Below are 16932 nucleotides of genomic sequence, written 5' to 3'. Positions count from 1 at the left end.
AGAGCCACATTATTTTAAATTTTCTGGCGATGGAAGGACGCATAACTAATGAACACATCGATACAATTTGGTGTGCTGCTCAGTTGAAACACTGTTCTCGGCAAGTTCTTGATTTGTTACCTCCTCTCATCAAAAATTTGGAAGTTTCTCCTGTTCTCCATTTATACAAATTACTGTGCAATATTGAAACAAAGGAACAAACAGAACAGGTACTCTGCATTTTATTTCTTTAGGTAAAATTTTAGCTGACATTAAGGAAACACCTTAATAATAAACTGCTTTTTGCTCTATTCTCCTTGAATATGAAATATTTCATTGTTTTTTTCGCATAATATTTAATAATATGTGTTTCTAAATCTATAATTATAATAGTTTGACATAGCTGTGTCATTAATTAATTGTTTGCTAATTAAATTTGTGTTATTTTTTATATCTTAAGCTAACTAAAAAATCTGTTATTTTGTAATACATCAGGCAAGTTGGAAAAGCCTTATTTATTTTACTCTCAGTCTGAGATTTATTACACTCAATTAGTATGTCTTTAGGCTAATTCAAAATGACTCAATCCAAAGAGTTAATCAATCAGACGGAATTTGCGGAATCAGGCGGACATTGGTGACCCGGGCGTGATGTGAACACACCTACCTTGACAGTAACGCCCACTTCAATGGATGGTCCACATTAAACAGTTGACTTCCTACTCGTGACTGCGACATTATCCACCTCCTTGCGCTGTTGCTACTTAATTTTGATCACACATTACGTAATCACTCGACTACTAAATGCAACACAGGAGCGGCCTAGACCGTGAACTTCATACAGGGTTCCCACAATCCTGATAAGTTCTTAAAAACTGATTAATTTTTATTTTGGAAAATAAGGGCCTTTAGAAGTACTTAATTTTCGTACAAGGTTATTAAAAGTCTTTAATTTCAGAAATACTTCAAGTTTTTATTCCTGAGTACTAAATAAGAATGCATGATTTGCTTCTAATAAGAAAGTCAAATCTTTGTTTGCTATTTATAGCTTGTTTTAATGTAAAATTTTTTTTAAAGTCTTAGATTGTTACGCTTTTACTCTTTAAGGATAAGCAGATTGTTACATAAATTTTTTTATCTACTCAATTAAAAGATCCAAACTTTTTGTTATTATTCTCTATTAGAATAAAATTTAAACTTGAATTTTAATAATCATTTTATTCAGTTAACATTGCAACTTAATATACTGTTTCTTCTTTTTATTCAACTTTTGATTGCTTTAAAATTAGTTCATGTTTTTTGCCAGATTGTTTAGTAATATTATGTAAAGCCCATCATAAAATTAAATACAACACATTAGCTGTTTAGTAATAATTTCAAAATGCATTAATTACATCCCATTTTCGATATGTTTTTCATAAACTGATTTAGTATTTTTTGTAAAACGTTACCCAATAACAGTTGAAAAGTACTTGAATTTCATTTTGATTTTCAAGGGCCCCTAGAAGTACTTGAAAATAATGTTAAATCCTTGAAAAATTTAAAATGACCTTGAAAAGTATCTGAAACTCTTTAAAAACCACCCCAATTTCCGCATTTCTGTGTTTAACTTCTGACGCACGTAAGTGCAAGAGAATGACTTTCCTACCTTTCTGATGATGACGCATGCTGTCCACCAGGGCTAAGGAGAATAGAAGGGCTAGATCACACCGCTCTTAGAGCTGAAGCTACGATTTCCCTCTTCATGGCGTCACTGTGTCCACAGATCTCGGAAGATCGCACGCAAGGATAATATGATAACTTTGCATATTTTTCTTTGTAAAAATAAGTTAGACTTTTTCTGGTTATTAGCTTTCAGCTTGACGTAATTAACACATTATTTCCGTTCATAAACATAGTTAAAAAAACCTCCTTGGCCATTATATTAAAAAAAATACCATTTTAAACTTATAAAAATATTTTACTAGTTTGCGAAAATGACACTATAAATACTTTATTTTAATAAGTTTATCAGTTTTAACTTTAATTATTAAGCAAAATAAAAGCATAGATCGACACTTTTTTTTTATCTACGATGCATATTCTTTTATAACAATAAGTTGAGTTAAATTTAGAATCCCTGATTTTTAAATATGCCATTAATTTGTTCATACTTAGGAAACATCAACCTTAAACGCTAATTACTGAAACAAAATAATAATTTAGGCTCATAATGACATTAGAAATTTTACAATTGCTTATAGATATTTAAATTTACGATGATATAATTTATAGATATTTAAATTTAAGAGAATATAATTTTTAAAAAAAATCATAAATATTTAGAATAACTACATTAAAAAATATGTTATGAAATTAGGAGAATTTCAACTATATACTATATATTTTATTTATACTTTTTATTTACATTTTAATTTTCTTTGACTTTATCCATTTTTTAATTCTTTTCACCTGCCTTTCTTTATGAAGTAACGAGGCGGTTTCTATTTAGATAATGAATTTTTATAAAAGTTCTTTACGACAGAATAAACGTATTGCTGTTTTATATTAACTGTGTCATTTCGGAATCCATTCTTTACATAGTTGTTCATTTACTTTAGGGAACACACGGAAAATTATGTTTTTTCCTTTTGTTTTTTTTTATCAGAAATTTTGCAAGTTGCAATCACTCAAACTGGCATTTCGATAATAGTTTTAAATGTTTGTAAATTCACTACAAAAACTGAGGAAAGTCATTATAGAAAAAAGCAAATGTCTTAGAATATGTCAAAAAAAGAAATATTTCAATATTAGTTAGAGCTATTGAGGCCGAACGCTCCGTTCTTGAAGTAAAAGTGTGAACTTTGCGCCAAACTGACGTCACTAGAGAAAATCGGAGGATTGGCGCGTCGAGGGTTTCTACAAAGGAGTAAACCAGCCCTTCTATTCTCTTTAGCCCTGGCTGTCCACGCTTATCAGTTGCTCACGTCACGATTTCCCTCTTTGGTCAACGTGGTCCTAAGCAAAAACTGGTTTGACTTAGCTCTGGGTTTGACCCTATTGTAGTCCCTGCTTTTAACTCAAAGAGAGAAATATGAGTAGTTGGACTTGGAAGGAACTTTTTCCCCCTGCCGTAGCCTCCTGGGCAGATCCGTTTTTAAGGATGGGCCCAGGCCCCGCATTGCAATGAGGCCCCTGAAGTTTATCACATTTCGTTTTTTTTAAAAAATCCTAACTGATTTGTTAAAAAAAAGTATTAGCTAGTGAGAAAGATTGAGGTGAAATAAATAATTGGTTCAGCCATGGGTCTCGTCAATAGCAACATGTTGCAAATGATGGAATAATACTTTCTTGTAGAAGGGGACTTCTAAAGATAACCCGAAACTTTATTTTTAATGGGGTGATTCGTTTTACTCATTTGCTGCCCCTGCTACACAATTTCGGGAAAGGGGATTATTATATGTTAGCCAACAACAGTAGAGCAATGCTTTATGTTTCTTCTTACTTTTGAAAAATAAAATTTTTATTTGACAGAAAATTTGAATTGTGTGTTTCAAATAATACATGCTTTCTTTAGTGTATTGACCTTACCTGCTTTTTGAGAGGCATTTTTTTTTAAAAATCTAATACAAATGAAAGTTTAAAAAACTAACTTAGTAAATTGTTATTTTTCTTTTGAATAAAAAAATATTAACAGTAATTCTATATATACTGCAAAAATTCATTCATGAAATCAAAAAAAAATTCGTAGCTACTATTTAATATATTATTATAAAAATATATTATTATTAATTAAAAAAAAATTTATTTTCTGATTACGTTTTAGTCAGTTCAGTTATGATGACGCTTAGTCAAATTGAAAGGCAAACACAAAGTGCTTACGATCAATGCTACTGAAAAAAAAATTCAAGTATGATTGCTTAATTAAAACAATTACTGGTTAATTAAAACAGTCAATTCTATATATACTGCAAAAATTTTTTCGAAATAAGAAAAATCATAGCTACCATTAAATATATTATGAAAATATATTATTGTTAATTAAAAAAAAATTTTTTTTGATGGTGTTTAATCAAGTAGAAAGGCAAACACAAAGTGCGTACGATTAATGCTACTGAAAAAAATTTAATAAATTCAAGTATGATTGGTTAATTAAAGCAGTCAAAGTGACGAAAATTGTTAGGAAGAATCTATCAGAAGATTTTAAGGTGAAAGCTGGCAACTGTTTCATTTTAAAATGACTGACCGGTAATTAATTTAAAATCCTAATTAAGCTGGGACAATTATTGATTAATTTTCTTTATTAGAGAAGTGATCAAAATTTTAAAATTCTATTTTAGAACAATTTAAATTTCACTGTCTAAATGCTTCTTCCACTTTAAATATTTAAAAATATTAAATAAAGTAGAGTAATCTGGCAGAGTTGTTTTTATATATCTCATTGATATTACAGTATTATATAGAACACTCCCCCCCCCTCCATCTTCCCTGTGACTATGTTGTAGAAGTTCAGCTTTTTTTTATTTTTGTCTGCTTTATTTGATTCTTTTTTAAATCATATTTTACCACAGACATTCAAAAATTATTTATTATATTTGTTAATGATAGTTTTGTTCTTTACATATCATTTAAGATGCATGAGTTTTCTACTAATAAATATTTTTTAATAATTTTAAGTAGTATGTTTTCTATTTTCTTTACTCTAACTGTAGATTTGTTATTATAAAAAAATTTGAGTGTACTTTGTTTTCATTTTTGTATAGATTGTTTGAAATGTTCCTCTTTTCTTCATGACTTGTCCGATTCTTTGCTTATTCAGAGATTGTATACCTAGTTTAAAATAGGCCTTATGTAAAATTCAAATCCGACATTTTTATGCATCATGAATTTTATCCTTGACTTGATGTCAATCACCCTTTGCTTTTTTTTACACTTAGATTACAGAGCAATGGAAGTTTTATTTTTCAGTACTGCTATTATCGTCTAACATTTATCCTCAACTAACTATTATCGTCAAGACATTTTGGTTTAAAATTTTAAATTTTAGTCTATCTTTTACTAAAATTTAAGTCCTTGAGAATTTTAAATAATTCTTAAAAGTACTTCAATTTTATTTTTAAAGTAGAGCATGAACCCTGGATGTGATTCTTCCGCGGATTCAAAAACTCCGATTCTCTAAAAGTTTCGGGTTTTTTAAAAAAAATTTTTTTTAATAAATATCCCGCTTTTTTTGTGAAAATTCAGTCATTGAAATAAAACAATTATATTTATTTACGATTTTCAAAGATAAACAGAAAATTCAAACTACATCCTAGCTGCTAGCCCTTCCACCTTTTACTTATTTTAGCTATTTTCTCCGATTTTACGCACAGAAGAGATTTTTTCATATTTTTATCCGTCTCCTGATAGCTTGTATTTTCGTAACTCAGACGTTGCTGCTTTCTGTTTTTTGGCGTGAACGCAAACGGGAAAAAAAATGAGGTGGATTTGCGGTGAAAATATTTATTTGATTTATATTTATTTTATTTTTTTATTTATTATGTCTAAACAAAAACAATACAAACAAGACTTTTAGAAGTCCCTAGTCCAGAGTCCACAAATATCTCGATTCTTATTCACACGATTTTAATATCAATCATCTATTTTCGTATTTACTAGATTTAAAAGTTGCCACATTTCTTTATTTACTCTTTTTTTAATACCTGAAAAATATAGCAAATCCCCCACAGTACCATCTCTCTTGCTATCTTGGATTTAATAATTTCATAATTAGTGTGTAAATGAAGGGATTTTTTTTTCTATAAATATTCGTGTTCATATTTTTACCTGCAAAATGTACATAACTTTTTGCCCAGCTGACATAGTTTTAATTAAAATGAGCAATTGAGATGTGTTATGTAATGAAATATAAAAATTGTTTGTTTCAGACACTTCTTCTTGCTTCTGCTCTAATCAAATTTATATGGTTGCATGGAAATAGTTCATCTTCTACGATGGCATCAGAATTGAGAGATCATCAAAACCCCAATAGTCCATTCTCAGTACTTGTAAAGGGATCATTACATATGGGTGAGTTGCATGCAGGCTTACATTTAAATTTTCAAAAGCTCATTATTTTTTCTGGATCCACAATAATTGTAGTGATGAAAAGTCATAAATATTTGGTGCTAAAATCTTAGCGAACTTTTATATCCATTAAAGTTTTTTCTAAAAATAATTTTATTTAAAGCTTAATTCTGGTTTTAATTGTTTTTAGGTGTAAATAGTGGAGATTTAACGAGGAAACGTGAGCCTAGTAGTAGTGAAAGGAGTGTAAGTATCGAAGCAAGCAATAGTGAAGATGAACGTAGTGATATCAGACATGTTCGTGTTGTTAATGAGGTCAGTAATAAAATAATAAATCTTGAAATATTCTCCTAATTATTATTAATATTTAATCGAGCACTGGATGTGCTTCTATAAATATAGAAAAATTACCAGTCTTCATAGCTGCCAACTCTACTGGAATTTGCCAGTTTCACATGGTCTACTGGTTTAATAAAAATTCTTCTGGTTTTTGCATACTTTAGTAAATTCCCTAAATCTGAGTAAGTTTCCCTTTAAAAAGAAAAAAACCTTTTGAAACAGAATTTTTACACAATTTATTGCTTTGCTTGAATATTTAAACAAATACACTGAAGAGCCAAAAGAACTGGTATACCTGTCTAATATCGCGTAGTTCCCCCGTGAGTACGCAGAAGTGCCGCAACACTACGTGGCATGGATTTGATCGATGTGTGAAGTAGTGCTGTAGATAATTGACACCATGAATCCTGCAGGGCTATCCATAAACCAGTGGGAGTAAGAGGGAGTGGGGATATCTTCTGAACATCACGTTGCAAGGCATCCCAAATACGTTCAATAATGTTCATGTCTTGGGATTTTGGTGGATTTCCGATACTCACATTATACTCGTGAAATGGTCGAAAGTGAAAATCAAAATTTCGTTACTATTTCGGAGATGCTATGTTCCATCTCCCGTTCACCGACTATAACACCACGTCCAAACTCAATTAAATCGTATAACCTGGCATTGTAGCAGCAGTAACCGATCTAAGAACTGTGTTAGACACTCGTTGTCTTATATACGCGTTGCCGATTGCAGCACAGTTCTTTGCTGGGCTCCATACCCCTTTATTTGCATACTCATGGGTGTACCAGTTTTTTTGGCTCTTCAGTGTATTACTAATACATGATGAAACAAGCCTCATTTCTAGTAAGCATTTATTGATTTTTATTTTTAGTTTATTATTACATCCGGATAAGTGATTATTCCAGTTTTCTGAATCGCTACAAAAAGCCGTTATTTTATTGTTAAACCCAACTAAAAAAAAAAAATATTTTCAAATAATCTTAAAAAGAAGAAAAAATGATGGTAAAGTAAGCATCTTTCAAAAAAGAAAGAGAAATCCTAAAATCTTATGAGGAAAAAATTTTTTTTACAAAATGGCGGGAAAATTTATTGACTTTCGTTCCGGTTTTCTGATTTCCGGATTACGGGTTCTGCACTGTATTTTATTTTCAATTTATTTTTATTCTAAATTCCCTTTTTAAACTAATTTAAAAAAACTTTCAACTATCAATAAATTACTTGTTTATTACTATTCAAAATTATGAGCTAAACATAATGGAAAATATTGCAGACCATTTGTAGTGTTTAGTGTAATAAACTTTTTGTATTTTGATAGCAATGAAATTCCCTATATGTAAAATATTTAGTGTATATTGCAATAGTTGTTAGGAAATTAATATTTCGTAAAATCTGCTGGATTTTTTCCTATCCAAGTTGGCAGCTATGGTTCTTAAACTTAACAATAATAGGTAGTTAATCTAGAAAAAAGGATCTTACAAATCAAAGAGTGCAGTCTCTAAAGAAGGACAAAGATTTACAGAACTTACGTGGACATAATAGTAATAAATGTATGAAGTTAAACAGAATAAGATATGCAGAAAATATTTACTATTCAGGTACAACTAGCACAACACATGAGATTTTCAACCATAAACCACTTGCTATAACATTTAAAAAAAAAAAACATTAATCAATTTGGTATTTGTTTAAAACTTAAAGAAGCAATCTAGAGAAGGCCAGAATCTATGATGATAAAGTAGACAATGTGGTTTACGTTAAAAATTAAAATACCCGTTCCAATTATTTCTTAAATAAATTTGTCTTAGATGTGGTTAAATTTATTTTAAAAAAATTAGAATTGAATTTAAGTTTTTTTTTTCAAGTCAGTTTTTTTTTCTTTTCTGAAATTGATTGAACCTTGCGAAAAATTATTAATTGATATATGTGTTATAAAAATTTATTGATTTTTTTTATATATATATGAAATATTATTTTGCCATATCACATGAAGCTTTTTAAACAAATGTGCCTATCAAAAGGTAATTAAAAACAAATTATTAGGAGTTGCTTTTGTTAATGAATGTATTCATAAAGGTGTAACTAAAGTGAAATTCTCTTATCCTGTATTCACACTTTCAACCCCTTTATATAGAGCTTAAATACAATTTTTAATAATGTGCTTGCTGACCTATATAAAAGTATCTTTGATTTTAATTAGCTAACTAAGATTCAAGTGTATGTTTCAATTTGTTTGAGTTCATTCTGAAATTCAACATACCATTTTCAAGACTAGAGTGAGGCCTTGATATCTCCTGATTAAGAGGATGCTTTACCACTTGAGAAACTTTTCGTGACAAATTCTGTTCCATTTTAAATTTAAATTATCAACAAAGTGTGTTTCGTTAAAACCAGAGTTAGCTGTATAAAGTTGCACAAGCACTGATTTTTTTTTTCTCCTTTCAATCTATGAAGATGCGAACAAATCGTGTCAGAATTACTTCTCAATATGCAATCTTGAGTAGTAATTATATCATAATTTGTTTGTGTTTTGATATTTAGAATTTTTCTTCTTCCACAATTTATAACATGGTTTATTCTGGGTTTATCTAAATTCACTCTTCCTATATACTTTAAGTTTCTAATTATTGTGAAAGAGATTTCACCCACAGTATAGCTACTGCATAGCTGCCAACTCTACAGGATTTTTCCAGTTTCTCCTAGTCTACTGGTTTAATTAAAATTCTCCTGGTTTATTTAGATTTTTTCAAATTCCCTAAAATTGAGTAAATTTCCTTAAAAAATCTCAATTGAAATAAAATTTTAGTATAGATTATTGCTTGAATATTTAAATAGGTATTACTAATACATAATGAAGCGAACCTCATTATAGAAATCAGTTCAAAATTTTTTTTCTTCTAAAATGTTCAGTTTACTTTTATTCAGAACCTCTTTTTTAAAAAAAATCTTTTAGCTATCTTTGATTAATTAAATGCCTATTAATATTCAAAATTTTGAGTAAACATTATTCATAACATTTCAAATCCATAATGCATAACATTTCAAATATGTTTAATCATAGCTGGAAAATATTGCAGTTTTTCTATTTTGATGACTCTAAAATTCCCTATGAGTGAAATAGTTAGTACATTATGCAACAATTATCATGAAATTTATATTATTTCGTAAAATCTTTCCTATCCATGGTGTAAGCTCTGCTATTGTATTTTTAATTGTTTCATTATAGATCTTATAAACTGTATTTATCCTTGTTTGAAAAAAAGTAATGCTTTAAATGTTTTACATGTGTCTTTCTAGATGAATTCTCAAGTAAGTGATCACCCTCGAAGCAGCATTGAAGGCAGCGGAGGCAGTCCACCTAGTAGTCCTTGTGATATTGAGCAGTGCAAACAATCTCCAAACAAGCCATGCCACAGGCATCAAAACGGCAGGAAGTGGCATCCGGTGTGTCCCGGTCATGTTCGACCACCCGTGTTCGTCGCGGGTGCTGTCGAGAACAGTTCGAGCGGCGAGGAGAGCGAGTTGAGCAGCGTCACTGACGACAGCTTGCACAGCGATACGGACGCCGGGGATTGCTCGGAGGATCCCGCCGAGATAAGTAGACCCCCGCTGATGGAGAACTCTGAGGATTCGGGCCGAGAGTGCAATAAATTGTGCAATATTTGGAGTCAAAAAATAATCAGGAGAAAAAGAGCCAGACTAGTGGCAAATAAAAAGCAACGCATCATGAATAAAAGAACGACAAAAGCCGAACTTTCAGAGGACGAAAGTGTGGAGAACCCTCATAAGAACCCTGCTATGAGGTGTGTTTCTCCCTCGAAGGATATCGAGGGAGAAAATAAGACATTTGTAAATTCTAGGAATCATAAACTAATAAATTCTTTACCTGGAAAGAAATCCATTCACCGGCAGCAAGCACCGGAAATTCTGCCGCAACTTGTTAAAGTTGCTTTGGAGAGGGAAGAAAATGTTGCCGGGTTCAGTGACAATATCGATAACGACATGTACGAGTGTGGACAGTACCTTGCTACGCAACGCCATGCTCCACCTTCGGGGTGAGTTTTTCATTCCTTTTACCTTGAAAAATATTTTTTCTTTCTTTGGTGCGAATTATAATAGTTAGTTAAATTAATATAAACTTACAGTCTGCATGCTGAGTTCAAAAAAGTACTGTATTGAGTGTTAAAGATTTCAGAAATTTGCAGGTTTTAACACGGTGCATAGCATTCTTAAAAAGTGCTTAAAGGTGCTTATTTTCGTTTTTTAAAAGCCCTTAAAGGTGCTTTTTTCATGAGGTGTATGTAAAAAGTGCTATTTATTTTTCTTCTTTACCATGTGGTTTTTAGCCACATATTATGCAAAAGCATACTTTTCACATTCAATTCGCTCTTGCGGAAAGAATTTTCCTTTGGGAAGTAAGAAACTTTATTTTTCTTTTCTGCAGAAATTTTTAAAAGTTTTTCTTTTCTTCAGAATTAAATTCAAAAGATGCTTTTCTCACACATTGGGGTGGGAAAAAAACGCCTTTTTCTGTTCTCATTTGTGAATAATGAAAAACAAGGAGTAATGAGGTAAAAAAGTTTTGGGGTTTTTTTTTTTCTGCAGAAATTTTTGTTCTATTTTTTTATGCAATTATTACTATTGGTTTCACATAGCTTTTAAAATCATATAGTTTTAATACTGTGTTTGTAATGTATCTACCACTACAAAAATACAATTCCGATTCACTAGTATATAAGACATGTTAACTCGATTCTATGGTGGGGTACCTTTTCATAGATGAAGGTTGACATTGTCGATAACTACTTGCTGATTCCCACATTGGCTCACTGATCCATAACATGTCTTATATACTAGGGAATTGGAATTATATTTTTGTATTTGTAGATACATTACAGAATTATTTATTACAACTGAATCTCAAAATGAAAACACGCATTTAGTAACCCCTTTCTGAAGAGTCCGATTTTGCCGTCGATCTTTTTTTTTCGCTAGTTACTGCTACGGATTTCATGATTTTTTTAAATGATGATTTACAAAAGACAGGAAAAGAAATTAGTGCAAAAAAATGCAAATGTTTCTTTAAATTAGAAACATGTATATTTGTTATTTTTAAAAGTATCCTGCAGAGAGATATTAGTATTAGAGAGGTATGTCACAGAAAGCCCGAAAAAATTCTACCATTGGGTATATGATGTGCTTTTTTTGACCGATATTTTTTGCATATAATTTTGTCTTCCTATTAGGGATGTAACAAATATTCGGTATTCGGCCCTTTTGCCGAATATTCGGCCTTGCCGAATACTGAAGTTATTCGGCCGAATAATGAAGTATATGCTATTATTAATTATTTAGATTTGTGAAAGCCTTATTGATATTTAAAATAGATATTTAAAATATCACAAAAAATACAACATATTGTTAAATTTATTTTAAAATATAGAAAGTTTAAAAAATAAATTTTTTTAATATTTATTTCATTTTTAATTTAAAATTTGAAAATTATTTCATTACAAAATTAAAATTTCAAAAGTGAAACTTTTTAAAAAGTTCTTAATTTTCTGAGTTTTAATAATTTTTCTGACAAAAAAGAAAGTTAAGAATACATTTAACAGTAGTAAGTAATGAGTTCTTATCTTAAATAAAATAGCATATAAATTACAAGTATAACTAAAACTAAATTATGCTATTATTAATTATTTAGATTTATAAAAGCCATATTGCCTTGTTATTGGCATCAAGATATTTAAATTATTACAAAAAATAAATCAAGTTGTTAAAATTTTTTTAAATATACAAAGATTAAAAAAGCAATTTTGTTAATATTTATTTCATTTTTAATTTAAAATTTGAAAATTACTTTAATTACAATCAAAAGAGAAATTTTTAAAAAGTAAGTATTCGGCCACCGAATATTCGGTATTCGGCCTAAAATTTGGCCGAATATTCGGTGTTTGGCTATTCGGCCCCATCACTATTCGTTACATCACTACTTCCTATGATGGGTATAAGTGTTTTGTTATATACCTGAGAGACATTTATTATGAAATTCGATGATTGGTATAAATATTTTAATTCCAGAGACTTTGTTGAGGACATCTTAAGCCCAGACGATGGGAGCTGCAACAGTTCGCACGTCAGTAACAAATCTGAGAAGAATCTTGCTGACTTTGATGGAGAAGAATCAGGCTGTGAAGATGAACTAGCGCAGCTTGCTCAAGTTCAACTTCATCCGATGGCTCAGAGACTTAATAACATGGCCTGCATGTACTCTCCCCAGATTCATGGTGGGAAACATTTTTTAGGTCATTCTGCAAGAGACAACTTGGGGAATCATTTCCAACTGGAGTCTGTGTGTGAATCAGGCCAAACACTTTTATGGGACATTTTGCAAGATGACAAAATTGTAATTACTCCTTTATTATTATTATTTTGGATAATTGTTGTGATAATATTCAAAGTAACAATGGGGAAAATTATCTTTAACTTATGATGATAAAGCCTGTTATTAGGGTCAACTGCTTGAGCTAAAAAAAGATTAAAGGAAAAAAAGAAAAAGGAATTTTTTTTATCTAAAGAGCATAGCTGCTAACTCTACTGCATTTTCCAGTAGACTACTGGATTTTGCTAGTTTCTCCTGGATTTTGTACACTTTAAAAAATTCCCTAAAGTGATAGTTTCCTAAGAAAAATCCCTATTGAGTGAGTTTCCTAAAAATCCATATTAAAGTAAAAATTTTGCACTGATTATTGCTTGCTTGAATATTTAAATAAGTATTGCTTATACATGACGAATCTAGCCTCATTTATAGATATCAGTTTTAAACTTATTTTTTATTCTAAAATGTTCAGTTTAATTTTATTCAGAACTTTTTTAAATTCCTATTAATATTCAAAATTATGAGTAAACATAATACGCAACATTTCAAGCATATTTAATGCCAATCATGACTGCAAAATATTGCATGTTTTACTTTTTTGATGACCATAAAAATCCCTAAAATTCCCTATCTGTAAAATATTTAGTATATTACACAACAATTATCATAAAATTTATATTATTTCTTAAAATCTACTGGATTTTTTCCTATCTATGTTGTTAGCTTTGTAAAAGATACATTATTAATTTCTTAAGTGTAAGTTCAAAGTACTTTTTGAAGTAAAAATTATTTTCTAGCAAAAGTTTTTAATTGCCATAAAATTTTGAAGCTACTTTTAATTTATTTTTTATTATCAGTTGAATGAGAATATATACAAATTAAAACAGTCTTTTACAAATTACACAACTCTTCTTTTAGACAAACCCATGTGAAATTCAAACATATATTTATATAAGAATTGCAGCTAAAATTTAAAATTTTAGAACAATTTGGAAGCTCAAAAAAACTTTTTGCATAAATATTTCCTAATTTAAAAATTCAGTTTCGTTGAATATTTATATTTCAAGTATTTTTGTTGGGTTCACATGATTTTGAGTTCATCCAGACTTAAATTCTTTTTTTTTCTTCTTAGGGTCAGCTGAGTGAGGGTCTTGCAGTTGAAGCAGAAAAAATTTTATGCAATCTCGTTTGTTGGTGTACTGACAAAATGATAAGAATGAAATTCATAGAAGGCTGCCTACAAAATATAGCAAATAATAGGTAAAAATTTATTCAGTTCATAAAATGAATGATTAGTTTTTTCAACCTTTCCTTAACCTTTTTATTTTCTCATTAGATCAGTCATCATGTCTATGCGTTTATTACCNTAAATTAATTAAAAAAATTCTTTTAACTATATTTGATCTTTTAACTATAATTCCTATTAATATTCAAAATTATGAGTAAACATAATACAAAACATTTCAAGCATATTTAATGCCAATCATGACTGCAAAATGTTGCATGTTTTATACTTTTGATGACCATAAAAATCCCTAAAATTCCCTATCTGTAAAATATTTAGTATATTATGCAACAATTATCATAAATTTATTTTATTTCGTAAAATCTACTGGATTTTTTCCTATCTGTGTTGTTAGCTATGAAAAAGATACATTATTAATTTCGTAAGTGTAAAGTTCAAAGTACTTTTTGAAGTAAAAAATTTTTTGCAGCAAAAGTTTTTAATTGCCATAAAATTTTGAAGCTACTTTTCAATTATTTTTTATTATCAGTTGAATGAGAATGTACACAAATTAAAACAGTCTTTTACAAATTACACAACTCTTCTTTTAGACAAACATATGTGTAATTCAAACGTATATTTATATGAAAATTGCCGTTATAGGTTAAAATTTTAGAACAATTTCGAGAACTCGAAAAACTTTTTGCATAAATATTTCCTAATTTAAAAATTCAGTTTCTTTGAATATTTAAATTTCAAGTTTCCTTTCTAAGTTTCACACGATTTTGAGTTCATCCAGACTTAAATTCTTTTTTTTTTAGGGTCAGCTAAGTGAGAGTCTTGCAGTTGAAGCAGAAAAAATTTATATGCAGTCTCGTTTGTTGGTGTACTGACAAAATGATAAGAATGAAATTCATAGAAGGCTGCCTACAAAATATATAGCAAATAATAGGTAAAAATTTATTCAGTTCATAAAATGAATGATTAGTTTTTTCAACCTTTCCTTAACCTTTTTATTTTCTCATTAGATCAGTCATCATGTCTATGCGTTTATTACCTAAGCTGTTCTCATCCATCCAGCAATTCAGAGGAAGCAGTGATACTCATTCAGTGACATTGTAAGCTTCTTAAACATTTTGCTACGTAAATTGATTTTTCACAAATATTCAAATTTGATGTTTATAGAAACTCATTCAACACTTATCCTTTCACTCCATGGCATAATCACAATGACATTGTCGCAGAACGTTACAGAGTTTCTTGCAGAAAGATTTTTCGTTTGTATTTTTATTATGAGAAATATTAAAAATAAAAGTTCAGATTTCTTTTCAGTAGAAATTTGCACGTGATATTTGAATCATGCATTTAAATAATCCCTTTTTGGCATGCGATTCGCACCTATAGTATCCTAAATCGATGCATTGTTTCCACTGTATTTTCGGCAGTTATTGATATTGATTTTTACCTGATTTTTAAATATTGCGATATATTTCAAGCAATATGAAAAATTAGAATCGAGCATTTGAGTATTTACTTTTTAAGGCAATGATTCTATCCAATTTTTGACAGTTATTGCTATTGATTTCTCCATAGTTTCTAAATCAGATATTTTTATGCGATTTTATTTATTACAACAACCTAATCTCGAAACAAAACACTCATTTGAGTAACCCTTTTTTTAGGAGTCCGATTCGCGTGATTTCGCCGCCGATCCTTCTCTGCAATTACTTCTTTATTTTTTCATGATTTTTAATTATTTTTTATTGTAATGATTATTTACAAAATGTGGAGAAGGAAATGATTTGTGCTTTTTTCCCCCCAACAATATGCGAGAGTATCACCCATAATATTAGAATGAAAAAATTATTACATGTTTAATTTCAATAAAATTATACAGTTTTTTTTTGTAAACACTGTGTTTTTGTTATTTTAAGTTAGTAACATATATGTTTGCTATTATTAAAAGTATCTTGCAGAAAGATATTAGTGCTAGATTGTCGCAGATAGCTAGGAAAAATTCTGCCACACGGTCCTTTCAGAGGTCATAAAATACCTATTACCATAGCACATATGTCCCGCAGTGGACTGATTGTTAAGGCACGGTTCCCAGCAGATCACCGAAGTCAAGCATCACTGGCTACTGTCAGTGTGCGGGTGGGTGATCACTTGGATCAGCCTGCGTAGGGACCGAGGGTGTGCAGTATTGGTCCTCGTTAAACTGTTCTACCGTAAAGTGCTCGACTTCGCGTGCAGGTTGTCGGGATATCGAAGCGGGGGTGCCATCCCCTCTGCAGAGGATCAAAATTGTGATGGCATGTCTTCGGATCATCCTCAGGGATGTTTCCCAGACTGTCGCCAATAGCCCATTGTGCAGCTCTAGTGCGACGTAAATGAACAACAACAACCATAGCACATATAATTACAGCAATACCAATAGTACATACATAGATCTTTATAAAATAAACCTTGAACTGCAAGAGCATCTTACAGAGTTTTGACTTGTACAAATCATTTAATATATCTTCAAACTTACCAGTTGAACATGGTAGCAATAGTAAAACAGATAAGTCATAAAATGATTTAAATAAATACTTAAAGACATAAAAATTTGCCTTTAAGTATTAGGGTGTGCCGTTATACAATGTTAAAAAATATCCAAAATAAAATAAAGCAATAGTTTAAAAAGTTGCTCTTATATTGCACAAATAAAATGGTATAAAGCCTTTTCTAATTAAAAGAAATCTTGGATGCTGTACTAGAGATTGAAAAATGGAAATCAGGTAGAAAAAAGAACATATTTACAGCTGTATGTAAAGAAGTATATGTACACCCTTGTGCAAATTAATTGAAACAAACTCAATAAATTCAGAAAACTAAGAGAAAATGCTATTTTATTTAAATTTATACAAACTCAAAAATTTTTAGTACATAATATGATTGAAACCAAAATTAAATAAAGATT

At 29.9% G+C, this 16932-nt stretch overlaps 1 protein-coding gene across 1 annotated transcript in view; it reads left to right on the top strand.

The window, feature by feature from the left end:
• The window catches only part of LOC107450126 (ubiquitinyl hydrolase 1 puf), a 172789-nt gene that overhangs the window by 23046 nt on the left and 132811 nt on the right, over positions 1-16932 (top strand). The window contains exons 8-14 of the mRNA XM_071186397.1: positions 3-209; positions 5885-6026; positions 6214-6338; positions 9664-10421; positions 12448-12772; positions 13878-14005; positions 14999-15088. Of these exons, the coding sequence (XP_071042498.1) occupies positions 3-209; positions 5885-6026; positions 6214-6338; positions 9664-10421; positions 12448-12772; positions 13878-14005; positions 14999-15088 (1775 nt within the window). The remainder of the gene's footprint in view (positions 1-2; positions 210-5884; positions 6027-6213; positions 6339-9663; positions 10422-12447; positions 12773-13877; positions 14006-14998; positions 15089-16932) is intronic.

Source organism: Parasteatoda tepidariorum, chromosome 1 (genome assembly GCF_043381705.1).
Source record: "Parasteatoda tepidariorum isolate YZ-2023 chromosome 1, CAS_Ptep_4.0, whole genome shotgun sequence".
NCBI classification, from domain to species: Eukaryota; Metazoa; Arthropoda; class Arachnida; order Araneae; family Theridiidae; genus Parasteatoda; species Parasteatoda tepidariorum.
This window is presented reverse-complemented; position numbering and strand designations above follow the sequence as displayed.